Genomic DNA, 16,446 nt, shown 5'->3' with positions numbered 1-16,446 from the left:
AAGAACCAGGCAGGGCGGGGGACGGGACGATGCAAGCATTTTCGCTCCCATCCCTCCTCTAAAAATATTTTTAGCTAGACGAGCCCATTTAACTTGCTTACCTTTCTGGGGGTGGAAACAAAGAGACTTTAGGATCCTGGCCTCTCCTCCTCCCTCCCCTCCCCACTGACCAGCACATTCCCTTTCTACCCTCCTCCATCCTACTCTGAAGTCTGGAAAGGGGAGCTGCCACAGAACTTTCCATGGCAGCTGCTGGGAACGGGGCATGGAGAGAGTCACAATCGGATCTCCTCCTCTGTGTCCTCAGCTCTGTCTATGAGCGTGGAGAACTGCAGCATCCTATGGTGCCCTAGATGCTGCCTAAAGGCCATAAAACTGCTCTGCCCAAGACTTAACAAATATATTGTGACATAAATGTACGTGGGCCAGAGTCGACTTCATCAGATGCTACCACAACATGCATTCACAACAATGGTTCATATATATCAAGTAGGAGGCTGTGTTTGGACAACACGATAGTCTATGGTAGGGTAATAGTCAACTCGGCAGTTGTTTATTTAGGGGGTACTCCCCACACAACATGATAATAATCAACCGTGTTGAGTTGACTATTAGTTGGTTATCATGGTGTTTGAACCCAGACTCTGACCTTCGGGTTAGGCCACAAGACAATTTATTTTAGAAGGTAAATATTGATTTCATTCCATATCTCTTCTAGGGGATTCATCTCTCAGACTAATGCTCTTTCCTTCTTCAGCATGAAATACACATACCACTCTCACTTATTTGAAAAACTGAATCCTTACAGGGTGCTATAACACTGAAAGAAAAGATCCAAATGCTATATAATTCTGTGATGTCATAAAAGCAGAAAACAATATTATAAAATTTAGAAGGAAAACATGTTGAGCGCCCCAAAAACCAGATAGAGGCTTTGGCATTCTTGTCACATACATACAAAAATACATTTATATAAATTGAGAAGAAAAAAGCATCTACAAGGGATTCTGAATGATTAATGTATACTGAATCACGTTAGGTAAGAATTTCTAAAAGACCGGTTTAATTTTTTTAAAATAAAATTGTTGTCCATGACTTGACATGGAAGGGTAGGGGGAGTAACAAGTAACTTTATATTAAGAGTTTGATTTGTGCAGTCAGTGCCACCAAAGTATTAAAAGGTGATATGAACCTGTTGATTTGGCGGGGGTCCTTCCTCTAGACCAGCAAGTAACAAATTTCCTCCATCATGTAACAGACCTTGAAAAGCTCAACACATTACCTGTGTTTTCCACCATCAGTATTAAGATCGCAGGGAGCGGCTGTAGCTCAGCAGTACAGGACATGTATTGCATGCACCCTCCCCTTTCAGACAAATGGTGCAGGGCACTGCCCCATTAACGTAATATTTACAAAATAATAAAAAATGATAAAGAGAAACTCCACCAACAATGTTCCTCAAAGTACTGCTGTTGTGGCGGTTAAAGAACTGAGCACGCATGTGCTCAGCCCTTGAGGCATGTGCAGATCACAAAAAACTTGTGAGGCAAGGGGTCGGTGTACCAGCCCTTTGGCTAGGGCTCTGAAGGATCACCACAAGCCACCATGGTTCAGCTTGCACAGACATGAGCTTTCAAGAAGATGGGGGGAAAAGGAGGAAGGCACCAAATACAAAAGAAAGAAGGAGAAGCTTCCAAGTGCAGGCATTGGCCTCAATAAACATGTTGCTGTGTATCTGGAGGCTCTTCCCCCCACATATATGGGAACTCCCAGCAAGACCTGCAAACAAAGGCTTTAACCATGGCTTTCTTGGCACAGATGTAACAGTTAACCATAGCTAAAGTAAACGATAATTTCACACAATGGTTTGAGGCCAGTCCTTAACCATGGTTTAAGGATTCAGACATAACAGTTAGCTATAGATAAGGAAAACAAACCATGGCCAGATCTACACTAAGCAGGATGTAGCATTATGAAAGCGGTATGAAAGTAGTATATAAGAGGCAGGAGCCACACTACTGCTTTATAGCGGTATTAAAGTGTACTGACAACTGTTGGGGCCCATTGGCACATACTATACTTTCATAGTGCTATATCCTGCTTGGTGTGGCTCCTGGCTTTTATATACTACTTTCATACCGAATTCATAGTGCAATATCCTGCTTGGTGTAGATCTGGCCCATGATTGTTATGTCTGCATGAAGTATTTAAGGTACTACTGAATTTTTCAGACCATCCAGCAGGACCATGAGGTGTGAGAGATGTCAAATAGAGATTAATGTGTGTCTATAGAAGCTATGGCAGCTGAACTGCAACTGTTCATTAACAAAGGAGTCTATGAAAGTTGTGCTCCCACTGTAACTTGAGAACGGGACAATTGTCTCTTTTTCACAGGCCATATTCTTTCATCAGTCAGAATAAGCTTTTAGAACGAAGAGTATCTGTGTACAAGGAATGCTGTCTGTTTCACACCGAGAACAGCTGGCATGTTTGGAGTTAATATTGCACAGTTGAAGAAAAATAGTTACATCTAGCAGCTCCTTACCCAGCAAAACAAAAGTTAATCCTTACTGTACAGTTTCACCATTTTGTAATGTATTCCTATCAGTATGAGCAAACTACAAACAGCATTTACTCTCCCGATATATTCATAAAACAAAATCAAGATGGTATTCAGTTTAAGATTTGTGAATCACTTACTAACACTTCCTCCCTCCATTTCTGTTTCATGAAGCTCTTCAAATAGCTGTGCAGAGAAAGAGTAGCATGGACTACATTTTCTTTTCTCCTTGCAATCAGTTCTCTCTATCTCTCATTACAGTGAAGAGAATAAAAGCACAAAACTAGTGACCTGAGAAATAGTGCTTTGAGGGAGGCTAATCATCACATTTCCATGGAGGATAATTAATCCTGAATAGCAGTCTAAAAATGCATTAAATAAACAAACCCCATTAAACAGAGAGGCAGATTTCACAGAAATTTTCCAATTGCATCAAGTTTAGTGCTGCAGGGTCATCTGTACACGAGCAGTTCTCCACAGGCACTCAGTAACACCACTGCAGCAAGGCCAGTGGGTTGGTCTAGCAATATCCCAGTACAGAAGTGGGGCAGGCAGGAACCAGCAACACGTAGACGGCTGGAAACCCACCACAGGCCTCAGAGATACTCTGACTCTGAATGAGACAGAATCATCATAACAGACAGTGCTACACAAATATTCTCCCATACAACTCTCCCTTTGCTGAAGGAAATGGACAGCGGCATGGGACACACTTTCTCCTATTTTCGCACCTCTACATAAGCCTTTACCTAAATAGTCAGGCCGCTGCAGAAAACCCAAGCATGGTTCCCTTAACTGAGTAGGGAATTGGAAAAGTCAGGTGGGGAGAGGTATGCACAGGCAAAGACATATTATCAACTCTTATTCCAACCAGGTTATATATTGCTGGTGCTCCTTCCATTAAGAAAAAACAGTAGCTGGGTTCGGACAACACAATAATCAATGAAGGGTTAATAGTCAACTCCACGATTGATTATCAAGGAGGTACTCCTCAGATTACATGATTATAATCAACCGTGGAGTGGATTAACGCCAGTTTCGAGTTGGCCATTACTCAATAGTGTGCTTGATTGACACATCCCTCCTCTCCCCCCAACCCTCCCACTGGTATCCTATCAGTCATTGCGAGTTCTGCCTACTGGACTGTAGCAGCTGCCACCGCCACTTTAGTGGCTTTTGCTAGGGGATTCTGTAGTCGCCAAAAATATTCAAGTGTGTGCGATGAAATACACAATAATCAACGGTTGTTCAAATAATGAACTCTGCACAGCGTTGGTTATTTTGGCTGAATAACCACCTGTGATATTAAAAAGTTCAGACAGACTATACAATAACCAACCATTGACTATTTAACCCATCACTGACTATTTAACTCACAGTTGGTTAATGTGTCGTTGATACCCAGTCAAAGACAGGTTGACTGGGGTTCTCTCTCCTTTGTCTTAGCTTGCATGGGAAGGAAGGGAAGAAGTCATGTGAGTCCATGAACACGTGGAACGTATTTGGGTGAGAAACAAGCATCCGCTTCCATAAAACATTGGAGAGAGACGTTTCTCAGTAATTCGGGAGAACCTTCTGCTTGGACAAACTTGAAAGGGAGAATAATTTATTTATTTATTTATTTATTACATTTTTATACCGCCCAATAGCCGAAGCTCTCTGGAGAACAATGTTGTTCTGCAAGGCTTTCTGTCACATAATGGACCGATGGCTGTGGGCTCAAGTCTCCCCAAGGGTATTTGGTGAATTTTGGATATGCTCATTTGTCTCTATAGAGAGGGCTTTTTTCTGCGGCCAGCCCTGTGAGCCAGAAGTTTCTTGGTCTTTCTCTTGCAAGGGAACTGATAACCCCCTCATTATCACCAATTGAGCAGTAAGCTAATTAAGGAAGCCAAAAAAGCATGTAATGACTAAAAGCAGAACAAAGCCCTTTCCTCACAGAACTGGGGCAAAGGTTCCTTGTTGCTGCTACTCTTGCAACAAGCAGAAAGAAGTGGGAAGATCACTAACCCTAACCTTTGCCTGGTACTATAGGTGCCAACAGAGCATTCGGGAATGAGGTGGGAAGGAACCTTCACATTTCCCGATCTTTGTAAAGGAACCTGACTTACATAATACTTCCTCATATGCAAAACTACACAGAGACTACAGATAACTTGATGACTGTAGATCACTGTCAAGCCTTTTTTTTTAAGTCTTCAAAATCTTTTTAAAGGTCTTTTTTCTGTTTTGTTTTTTAAAGCAGTGACCTGGTGTACGTGACACAATAAGCCTCAGTAGATTGTCACTGTGTGTTGTTTCAGGGTAGCTTTTCATGACATCCAAACCCAGAGTGCTTTTCATGAACAAGCCCCCCCCCCCCGAGAACCCATGGCTTGTTGTTGATCTGGTTTGCACATCACACTAAGTCACAGTGGGTTGTTATTGTGGGGGGTTGCAGGGTGGTCTGAACTTGGAGCGTTTTTTCCGTTGTGCAAACAAGCCATCCTGAGAAACCAATGCTAATAGTAGTGTAATTTAGGGTGGCTTGTTCTCAGGGTGACTTGTTGTGATATCCAAACCCAGCAGGGAGATTTTATCATGGGAGCCATTCTCCCTTATCCCTTCTAAGCGTTCTCTACCTCAGGATGGATTTTTATATCTTTTCAGCATAAATTTTTTGAAGCGCACTGGAGTGTCTCAAACAAGTTCACTTAAAAAAAACAATCAGTCCTGTGCAAGTGTGCTGGAATGAATGTCCACTGCTAGGAACTTTGCGTAATTTCCCCCTCACTTTTGCTGCTCTGGCTTGAAATATGCATAATTTTCCACTCCATTTTATTGCTCTGCCGTGAAATTTGCGTATTTTTAGCGATCTGCCTCATTTCTCTGCCTGGAATTGTGTATCTTTACCCACTCAGTGCCTGTTCTGCCTTATGTATGTTTAGCAACTATGACAAGAGGGGGATATGGCTATGACGGGCTCAATACCGAACAGGCAGTCACACTTGCACAAGAATGCTAAAATCTGTGAACACATTCCCATGTTCATAGGGGCTCAGAAATGTAAATCTCTTCAGCGATCTGATGCTGGGAGGAGGGAGTTTCCCTTGTGAGCCAGGAACCCCAATGGACCAATTGTAGAAAGGATGCTGATGCAGGAAACAAGGATTTCTTCCACAAAGGCACCTGTGATACATGCCAGGAGCACACAAGAGGACTGAGGGGGAAACAAGCCACCACAAGCCACAGAGTGCCTGATCGTCTGTCAGGAGTAATAAGCAATGCTCAGGGTGGCTTAGCATGACATGTGTACTTAGGCATTTTATGAATTAGCCTTGGACATTCTTCCCATCCCTCCTGCCAAGGATGCAAGGAGAAGATTGAAAAATTTTGCCTCCATGCTTAATTTTGCAAATAAAACATTTTAATCGCATTCCTGAAGTCAAGCAAGGAGGTGGCCACCTAGCTGATCTCCCTTGGGAAGCTGTTTCATAACAGTAGTGCCATCAAAAATATTTTTATTTAAACAAGACTTACTTGAATAACCAGCCATGGTTTTATTAGCATAATTTGATTTTAAAGATTTTAGCTCTACATTGTGATTCTATTTTTCTTCCTTTATATTATTGACAGCTCAGGAAGTTTATTGGACGCAGGGCAGTAAAGATGCCCAAAAGCAGCCTTCTTCCACCTGGTGCCCTCCAAATGTGTTGGGACTACAAATCCCAGCATCCACCACCCAGTCCAATACTTCTGGAGGGCACTAGGTTGGGGAAAGCTGCTGTAATGGGGAAGGTGAGTGACGAGGAAAAAAGAGTTTCTCGTTGTATGATTTACCGTGCTTATTCTCCCATTTGTTAACCAAGTATGGACTTCTGCAAATTCATCCAAACAACATGTTCTTGGATGGAAGCCTCCTTCAGTTCACTGGCATGCTCAGAGTGGCCCTTTTCTGCTTCAGTAAGTAGAAGGAATTATTTTTTCTGTGAATTTTCACCATAAGCCTTTGCCCCCCCCCCCCAAAGACTGTGGTCTCTGTTCACATCAAATTAGTGTATTTGTTGCCAACAACTCTATTTAAAATAAATTAATAAAGTGCTATAAATTTACCAAAACCAGATCCACTAATTAAGCCACCCTATGACACATTTGTACATCTGGGTGGGCTAGAAATATTGTTATATTTATCTGCAATACTGGGACAAATAGTACATGACAATTTCATAATGATAAACTAGTTGCCTCCACTACATATGGCCTTAACCTGCCAAGATCTTGTTTGAACAATGCACTTTGGTTACTAGTTATAGGTATGCAATATGAACTGCAACCCACATATTCCCAAAACTCAGATTCCTTTCCACTGAACGATTATAAACAGGAATGGCCCGTAAGGGACTATCAAGGGATTTAACCCACACATTTAGGCACAAATGTAGTATATTTCTGTTACAGACAAGCTTCAAGCTTACAGTTACTTGAATGTAAGGCTGTGAGAGAACTCAGTTTTAGTCATGTTCATGTTACATTTGTGGCAGAAACAAATCTTTATGAAATCTAGCAAGATCCTGTTGTTTATCTGCCAAGTTCACATCTTATGTTCAAGTCCCTTATACATGTTTATCTGTGGGCATATATAACATTCACATTATATAAACACTGTCTGTAATTATTGCTATTGTTAATATTTAGCCTCTATAGTGCCTTATAGAGTATTCAAACCAGGGTGGATAAAAATTAATGATTTTTTTAAATTTAAATTAGGTTTTTTGATTTAAATTGGATTTTTTTGATTTAAATTGATTTTTTTAATAAAATGCTTTTTGAGGGAAAAACTATCTAAAGATAGTTTTCTATTTAAGATACATTATAGTCCAAAGGTTATTCATCATGAAATAAGGATTAGTTTTTAATTATGTAGCATGAGGCTGTTTAAATTTTTTGGTAAATGAATTCCATTAATCCATTCACAATGTCATGCTCTTCCAGAGGTTTCTGCAAGATTATTTTTCTCCTTCCAATAAAGTACAGCAGAAAATTTGTCCAAATATGAATGATTAACCTATTAAACTGGAGGTAGTTCACCTCACAATAATTTCATAATTATCTATCCATGATGTGTTTCTAATAGTATAACCAAATCAGTATTTTTTTATATAACTGTAAAACTAATCTGAAAAGTTGCTATTCTAAAAATGAAACCTTCATCTGGTTGTAAATATTAAGATTATACCAGCAAGAATGAGTCTTTGGTAACTCTGAGTTGTGTAAAATATAATGAGGAAGAGGGAAGTCACATAATTAAATCAAGCCTTTCTGAGTAGTGATTTAAATCATGATTTAAATCAAATCCACCCTGATTTAAGCCATTGCACATACTTCATCTTGTTAGAATCCTTTCAACAACTTTGTAAGGCAGGTCAGTATTGTTATCCCCATACTGCAGATATAAGTAGTTTGTAACTAGTGAGTTCAGTTAATGTTTTAGTGTTTCTATGTAGCTAATCCATGTTTTAACAAGGTTTGATGAGTGGAAACAAAATACGTGCTTGAGAAAATCCCCTGGCTTGAGAAAAGAATCAAAATCCACAAAATAAGTAACAACTGACATTTGTAGTTGATGTCAAACAGATCAATCAATATAATTAACATAGCAAACCACAAGTTTGTTCTTGCAAATAAACTCAGCCAAACTGGAGAACCAGAACAGACAAGACAAAAAGAAAAACAAGCTCAGACTGCAATCATATATACACTTACCTATTGAACTCAGTAGTGCTTACTTCTGAGTAAACACACATAGGACTATGGTGTCAGTATCACGACTTTCAGAGGATTCGTTGTTTTGTATGTTGTAGCAAACACAACGAACAGTTGTGTGGCACACTGAAGACTTACTGTGGCATAAACATTTGAGGACTGGGTTATCCAATATAATATATCTGAAGAAACAGACTCTACCCCAAAAAAGCTTATGCTACAGTAGGCCCATTAAGTTTTTAAGGTATCACAAGACTCTTTATTGTTAATATCATAGTATAGCCTTTCATTAACTTACCATCTTCACTTGTAGAGATGTAGCACTTGGGGTATCTTGTTTCATGAAGGTATAATTAGTATGTTCCTTATTTCCCATCATGTTCCCTACTAAATGTTCCCTATTATAGCAACAACTGGCTGTGATTGTCACCAGCTTCTGCTGGTAAAGAAATGCTCTAAAATCTGACAGCAACTCCAGCTTAGTCCTTGTCTTTAAAACTTATGAACCTATTTATCCTGCAATATTTTTAAAAAACATTTTTTTCTGGCAAGTTATAGAGCTGCATATTCAGTTTTGCAAAGTCCCTTTGAATATTTTAAAATCATGACTTTCCAAATGGTAAGAATGGTTCCATTAACCCAAGAAAGAGAAATTTCTTAGAACAAGTGAGCTATATGCCTTAGATTCTTAGATGCCTACAGGCCCAAATGGCCATGGGACAAATGTGCTCGTAGAACCAAAAAGGGTGCCTGCTCTTGTCTTAGAATAAATATGCTTGGAGGTTGGCTCACAGCAAGAAAGCAAGGCATACCAACTAAGAACATGTCTTTTGGGTCATGATGCAACTTTGTACAGCACCCAGATCAAAAGCAAGTGCAATTTCTCATCTTGAGTACTGCGTCTAGTTCTGGATACCACACTTCAAGAAGGATGCAGACAAGCTGGAGGGGGTTCAGAGTTGGGCAAGGATCAGGGGTCTGGAAACAAAGCTCTATAAGGAGAGACTGAAAGAACTGGGCATGAGAAGAGAAGCCTTGAGAAGAGTAGACTGAGGGGAGACAAGATAGCATTCTTCAAATACTTGAAAGGTTGACACACAGAGGATCTCTTCTCGATCATCCCAGAGTGCAGAACATGGAAAAATGGGTTCAAGTTACAGGAAGCCAGATTCCGGCTGGACATCAGGAAAAACTTCCTGACTGTTAGAGCAGTATGACAAAGGAACCATTTACCTAGGGAGGTTGTGGGCTCTCCCACCCTAGAGGCCTTATAGGACCCTTCCAACTCTACTATTCTATGATTCTGACAGGTACCCCACAAAGTGTGACAGGTCTCTGGGGCATGGTTTCATTTCATCTGCGAAGGGGAAACTTTCCTGGTGAAAAGCATCATGCAACCGACACACTACAATTTGGCCTGAGTACTGCCAAGGACCCTGCCTCACTGTGCATGGGGGAAGGACATGTTGAGTATGCACAATTGGGACAGGAACGGGATGCTGCCTGCAGACTGAGACTTAGCCATCCCTGTATGAACCCTATAAGCGTATTATTGTTTTACGTCAAGTTAAGCATGGTAGAATTATGGTATTAAGGTGCTCTAGTACCATGCTTTGCTGCTGTTTTGGCTTTATATGTCAAGGAGGTTTTTTAACACACCCACACCTACCCCTACATGCTGGCTGTGCACTTAAGGGGTTTTCATTTACTTTTTGCTTTTACTATACAACATAACTCAACTTGTTTAGCATCAAGAGTTTGAGACTGCAGCAGCAGATTTTGGTAACATGTTCTTTGCGTATCGTTTAAACAACAGACAGCAAGCTACCACTGGTGGACACAGTAGGCCAGTGGTCTTCAAGTGGTCCAGACCCGAGGCCCACCTGGGACTCCCAACCTGCAACATGAGACCCATCTTCTCAATTTTCGCCATGCCCAACATGGTGGCAACAGCTTCACTGCAACCCATCTGGACTGACCTTGCAACCCACTTTTGGATCATGAACCACTGGCTGAAGACCACTGCAGTAGGCTTATCCTACAATATTCTTTGGAAATTACTAATTTTCAGCTGTTTAAACTTAAGTCAGCCATTGGTAGTAATAATACAAGTTGAAATGTACGGAATTCAGACAGGGCTACCTTGCTTCAAATTCTTGAGCGTTTTTGCCATTGTATCTCAATATATTTCTTTGCAATCATGGAGAACTCACAACTCGAAGAAGAGCTTCAAAATGGGCACGAACACATTTCAGAGGTCATATCTTGTCCATCCCTACTACATGCACCATTTTTAAAGGTAGACCCTTTTACTATATATATTGCCAGAGCTATATAAATGCTCCCCTCAGCTTAAAAAATGCTAACAGCTGAAGACTCTTGTGATGAAGCCACTAGGGACTGCTGGAAGAGAGAAAGAATAAGATCATAGGCCAAGCAAGACCGCCAAGGTAATTTCACTTCCCTCATCTGATTTGGATGTGGCAGACTTGCTCTGCATATACATTTAAAAGCTTCCCAATTGAACAACAGGCGTATTCCTTCCTTCAGTTTGTAACTGGAATCACATGCCAAGTAGGGAGAGTTTCCAAGGATGAATATTTCCACCAAATGGGTTCACCAATACTTTAAGAATAATGACAATAGTAGCTTCAATGCTCTCTTAACAAGTGACAGATGAATATACAAACCCTCAAATCTCATGTAGCAAAAAGAAAGCTTTTTTTTAAAAAAAAAATGTCCTGGGGCATTAAAATCTGCGAAGTTCACAAAGCGTATTTGGTCATGAAATGTGTTCATTTTAAGCATATAACCTGAAGTTAGATAAAACAGAAGAAGGGAGTCACTGCTATTCAAGGTTCAGCAAAAAGTTGACCCTTACTGGAATACTTGCCTGGAGTTCAGAGAACAGCTAATGAAACTTGTTTGTGAGATGTGTGTCCTTTCACCTTTCTCCTAGAAAGTATGTTTGGCTTTTAATCAACAAGTAGCTAGAGCATTTTAACCATATAATAGCCAAAAATCACAGATATTTCTCTCAAATACATTTATACAAGAACTATCACAGCCTTAAACAATAAAAAAATAAAAGCAGTAACAGAACTTCACAGAAGCAAAGCAAACATAGCTAGGGTTTGAACAGCTTGCATTCAGTAATTCAGCATCTGGGGCTTTGACTTTGGACTGGCACCATATCAACGTAGTCCATTTCTAGACAAATAATTGAAGAAAACTTTATATCAGTAACAGAGCTAAATCCAATGGTATTACTCTACCAGCAATAATACCATGTATGTGATGGAGGTTGAGTTGATAGGGACAATCGAAAAGGCCATCTCAGATGTCATGCCCAAAACTATAGAATTCTTTGCCTTGTGGCACTTGGCTGGATTCCTCTCTTCATACGCTCTGGAGAATGATAGATACATTTTTATTATGGCAGGCCTTTGAGATACCAGGTAGATAATTTCTGAACCAATGTCTTTTGTTATCTGCTGAACCTGTCTCAGTTTTGTCATGTTGTTATTTTTATGGCCTATATTTTATAACCAATTTTAATTTGTTTAAGCTGCCCTGAGCAGTGGGTAAGCACTAGAAGGGTGAGCTATAAATCCTTATAAATATATAAAATATAACAATGGGAGGGTGTGTGTGGAAAAAAAGAGAGGAAAGATCAAGGAAAAGCCAATACTTATAGCAACGCTGAGAAAGACCAAAAGCTAAAACAGGCATTACTTTAAATCTATATCTAGTAGCTACGTCTCCCCCCACCCTCCTATTTTTACTCTACAATAGTTTCAGTGGGCTGTTCCAGATCAGGACGTTGTTTTGTTTTCAGCGTCTGCAGAAGACTTTTATATTTAAGTAAACCTTCCCTGATTGACGAGCCACGTTTTTATTGACATAATAGGATTTTAAGTATTTTAATTCTGTATTTTGATTTTCTTTCTTTCTTTTATTGTCCAGTGCTCTGAAATCTTGTTAGATATAGAGAGTTATATAAATACCCCCACATCTTTGACCACATTGAGTAACTTTTTTAGGGGTGCTGTTGGTGTTGAAAGTCAGAGTATAAATCAAATAAATCAATACATGTGCAGACAATCATCCTTCTTTCCAAAAGTCCTCTAAGTTTTTCTCCAAACCCCTTTTCTAGTAGGACATAAGAAAAGTGCTTCTCGTCCCCTACTTCCAAATTCTCTGCCATCACCAGGCAAATCCTCCATCCTTTGCCTCCACACAATCCCACCAACATCCCAGGCACACCTGATGGGTACACAGGAGAGGGCCTTCTTGGTGGCTGCTCCAAGGCTCTGGAACTCCCTTCCCAGGGAGGCTAGGCTGGCTCCCTCTGTGCTACACTTTTGGAGGTAGGCAAAACCTTTTTTATTTCAGCAGGCTTTTGGAGCTACTCTGGAATGGTGTTAATGTATTGGATTCCCTCCTCCTTTTTGATCTGTTACTGTTTTAAATTTTTTTAATATGTTTTTAATTTTACTGTAGGTTTAATTCTATTTTAACTTTTGTAAATTTATATTTATATGTTTTAATAGTACATATTTTAATTTTGTAAACCGCTTTGAGTCTCAGTACTGGGGAAAAGGCAGATATAAATATATATGATAATAATATACTGCGCCATAGCTCAGGCCAAGAATCTATTTTGTTTTTATTTTGTTGTTGTTGTTTTTATACTGTTTTTATGTTTTTTTAAATTTTTGTGTACTTTTAATGTTTACTATTTTTAATTGTTGTAAACCGCCCAGAGAGCTTCGGCTGGGGGGCGGTATATAAATGTAATAAAATAAATAAAAATAAATAAATTTTAATACCAGGGCTGAACCCAGCTCCACGCCCCAGAAGTCTGCTCCATGTTTCCTCCTTTCCTTCATTCCAGCCATACGCTTGTCTCCCTACCCCAACCCCCTCACAATCCCACCAAATGCATGTACTGCTTCTGTCTAGATTTCACTGTCACAAATGCATTAATATGCAAGTTATAATGAGGCTTCTGTAGTTGAGAAATCCAGTTTTACACATACAGTACAAGCCACGGTTGGAAGTCATGAGAACAAGACACAAGGTCAAAACCTGAGGAATGCAGTGAGTGGGCTAGAGCCGGTGGAAACGCATAAAGTACATAAACCATTTGTGAATGATTTCAGAACAGGGGTTTGAAAACATGAGCCAAGTGTCCTTGCAGAGGTGTGAGCAACTGCTAAAGGAAAAATGAGACTGAAAGTAGAAACACAGACACATGGGGCTCTTGGCATTACCTTGTCTGATGATTTGCCAGCCCAGAGCCTGGGAAAGAGCAAACTTTACGAACCAATTCCTGTCCCCCTTCCCATTGTGTATACTTTGAGAGAATCACTGTGGATGTTTGAAAATGTTTGTAATTAGGTGATAATTGCATGGGAGAAAGATAAAAGAGGTGGTATGGTACCAATTCTTAAAACACCAGCCCACAGAGAGACAAGGAAAAGATAGAGTCAAACAGAAAGTCATGGTTTTCCACAGCAGCAGAAAAACACACACACAAAAACTTAGAGGCCAGCTAAGGCAAAACTTCAGGACATTGACACCAGTCCAGGGGCTTTGCAGCTGAGCCAGTGAATGATGAAGAATTCTTCATAATTTTAGATTAAGGAACACATGGATGATAAATTGTGACTCTAGCAAGGCAATTCAATGGTTAAACACTGGTTGTACATGGTAAGCAGGATTAGAATCAACAGAAGAGAACCAGTGTGGTGTAATGGTTAAGAGTGTTGGACTGGGTCACGGTTGGGCCCAGACTCCCTGCAGAAACCGTAGAATCAGAGTCAGTAGATCAGATGGGCCAGTGAGCAGAGGAGGAAATTCCTCAAAGGGCTCCAGGAGACAGAGAAGAATCTTTTCAAAGGCAAGCTAATCAGTTAGAGCCAGGCACAGATACCATTTCTCCTTCTGTGCAAACTCAGCAACTTGCAGAAGAAGAGGGGGAGAGCATGGCAGATACACAGACCAGGCATTGATCTAAGTGGGTGGAACAAGTGAAGGAATTGAGGCTGTCTACCAGGTTAGTACATCACAGGAAGTCTTTCAGAGAAGATCTTCCCTGAGGGAGGGACTGAAAAACCCTTTCAAGTTGTGTGTTAAAATGTAAGGTTAGATTTGCAACCACTGACTATCCTATTGTAGTGCATCTATCAGAAAGACCTTTAAAGTAACCTAGTTAAAGTGGGGGCAGCTTAGTCATGAAACTAGATTCTGAATTGCTGAAAGACTGTTTTGCATAATAAAGCCTATTTAGAGATCAGTCTTTGTTTAATGACTTTACACCAGGAGGGCTCATGACCTGACAGAGTGGGACTTGGGAGAGACAGGTTCTTGTCCCCATTCAGCCATGAAGCTCACTGGGTGACTTTGGGCCAGTCACTGACTCTCAGAATAATCTACCTCACAGGGTTGTTGTGATGATAAAAGGGAGAGGACAACCATGTAAGCTGCTTTGGGTTCCGTGAAAGAGGATGTGATATAAATGTAATAATGTCAAAACAACAGCTAATGTGCCAGTACAGACAGACATTCTTGCAGTGTCCCCAGAAAACCTGCCACTATCTGATCACGACACGGTTCATTAACAACCTCTCCTACCCATCTGTCCCACCATTACCAGCCAGAAATGGCACCAATCAACACATTGTTACAGTGAGAATGTCACAATGAAGTTCCTTTACCCAGTACATATCTCCATCACATTTTGCACACTCCTTGGAACAGACCACAGTAGCTCTCTCATCACAGGTGTGCCATGGCACAGTGTTCAAGAAGAATTAATATAGATCCCCCAAGGGTACTCAAGAAAAGTATTTCAGTACTACTGGTAAAACAGTTTGTTTTGGGTTGTTCATCAACTTCTGAGAGCATTTTTTATTTTCAACTGCATTTCTTTTGCAAGTACAACATTACACTCTCACCAGAGGCATGGTTGAGCTGTGAGCTCAAGATTCCACTTAATTTCCCAATCCTCCTTCCTATTTCATCTAGTTTTCCTCTTGTATTGGTGATGCTCTGTCAGTACAAGTAACTGATCAGTGGTACCTACTGCCAGCATAACAGTGGAAATACAATTGATAATCTTAGTATCAAGCGAGAAGGGCCTGGTCAAAAATATAAAGGAGTCTTCCTTTTGCAGTACAGCCCAAGGAGCGGGCAGTGAGGACCAAAGATTGTTAAAATCCAATAAGAAAGTCAACACATATATTCATTTTATACAGTCTTTTTACAGTCAGTGCCTATTTTATGAAAAGTGTGGGGTCCTTGACTTTAATTTGGCCCCTTGTTTGTTGTGTTTTACAGTTTTATGGTATTTTTAATTTCCAGTTTCAAATTCCTCTTTTGGGGTTATACCAGGCTATAAATGCTATATAAACAAAAGGGACAGATTTGGCTAAACAGGAGAACGTCATAATGAAAGAAATGTACAAAATATTCACTCATTAGTATTGTGTAAGCCAGGTTTAATGCATTCTGCCTAGTCTATCAACTTGTTTATTGATACTAGTGCTTTCAGACAATGTTGACTTTTGAAGTACACTGCTTCATTCAACAAAAATGTTATTTGAAAGAGCTGCATGCTAAAACCTGTCTGTAACTGACTGAATCTAGCTGGGCCATTTTTGTTGTGCACACTTCATTGATGTTTCCTTGCCAAGAAAACATAAAAACATAAGAAGAGCCATGCTGCATCAGACCAAGGGTACATCTAGTCCAGCATTCTGTTCACACAGTGGCCAACCAGCTGTTGACAAGGAACCCACAAGCAGGACACATGAGTGCAACAGCACCCTCAACTGGTGTAGACAGCAACTGGTGTACACAGGCTTACTGCCTCCACTAATGGAGGTAGCACATAGCAATCAGGACTAGCAGTAGATGCTTTATACATCAATATATGTATTTGTGTTTAAAAACAAAGACATGTACAGGTAAAACAACATATTTTGTTCTATTATCAGGGTTTACATTACATGTGCATTACTTATCAGGAAGGCACTGTGACTTGGTAGCAAAAGTCAGAAACTTAGATTATAAGATTATGTATAGGATTGCATGGTTAAGGATTCAAGATGATTAAAACACAAATTAACATTGTGTAG

At 40.2% G+C, this 16,446-nt stretch overlaps 1 protein-coding gene across 2 annotated transcripts in view; it reads right to left on the bottom strand.

Moving 5' to 3' along the window:
• Positions 1 to 16,446, bottom strand: part of PTPN1 (protein tyrosine phosphatase non-receptor type 1) — an 83,432-nt gene that overhangs the window by 36,326 nt on the left and 30,660 nt on the right. The window contains exon 1 of one of the 2 annotated variants that reach the window (XM_063146278.1): positions 8,326 to 8,401. The exons of the other annotated variant lie outside the window; for it this stretch is intronic. Within the exon in view, the coding sequence (XP_063002348.1) occupies positions 8,326 to 8,343 (18 nt within the window). The 5' untranslated portion in view covers positions 8,344 to 8,401. Of the gene's footprint in view, positions 1 to 8,325; positions 8,402 to 16,446 lie in introns of those variants that run through there. 2 annotated transcript variants of the gene reach the window in all.

This window comes from Elgaria multicarinata, chromosome 1 (genome assembly GCF_023053635.1).
Source record: "Elgaria multicarinata webbii isolate HBS135686 ecotype San Diego chromosome 1, rElgMul1.1.pri, whole genome shotgun sequence".
Taxonomy (NCBI): domain Eukaryota; kingdom Metazoa; phylum Chordata; class Lepidosauria; order Squamata; family Anguidae; genus Elgaria; species Elgaria multicarinata.
The sequence above is the reverse complement of the archived record's forward strand: the minus strand, read 5'-3'. Positions and strand labels throughout refer to the sequence as shown.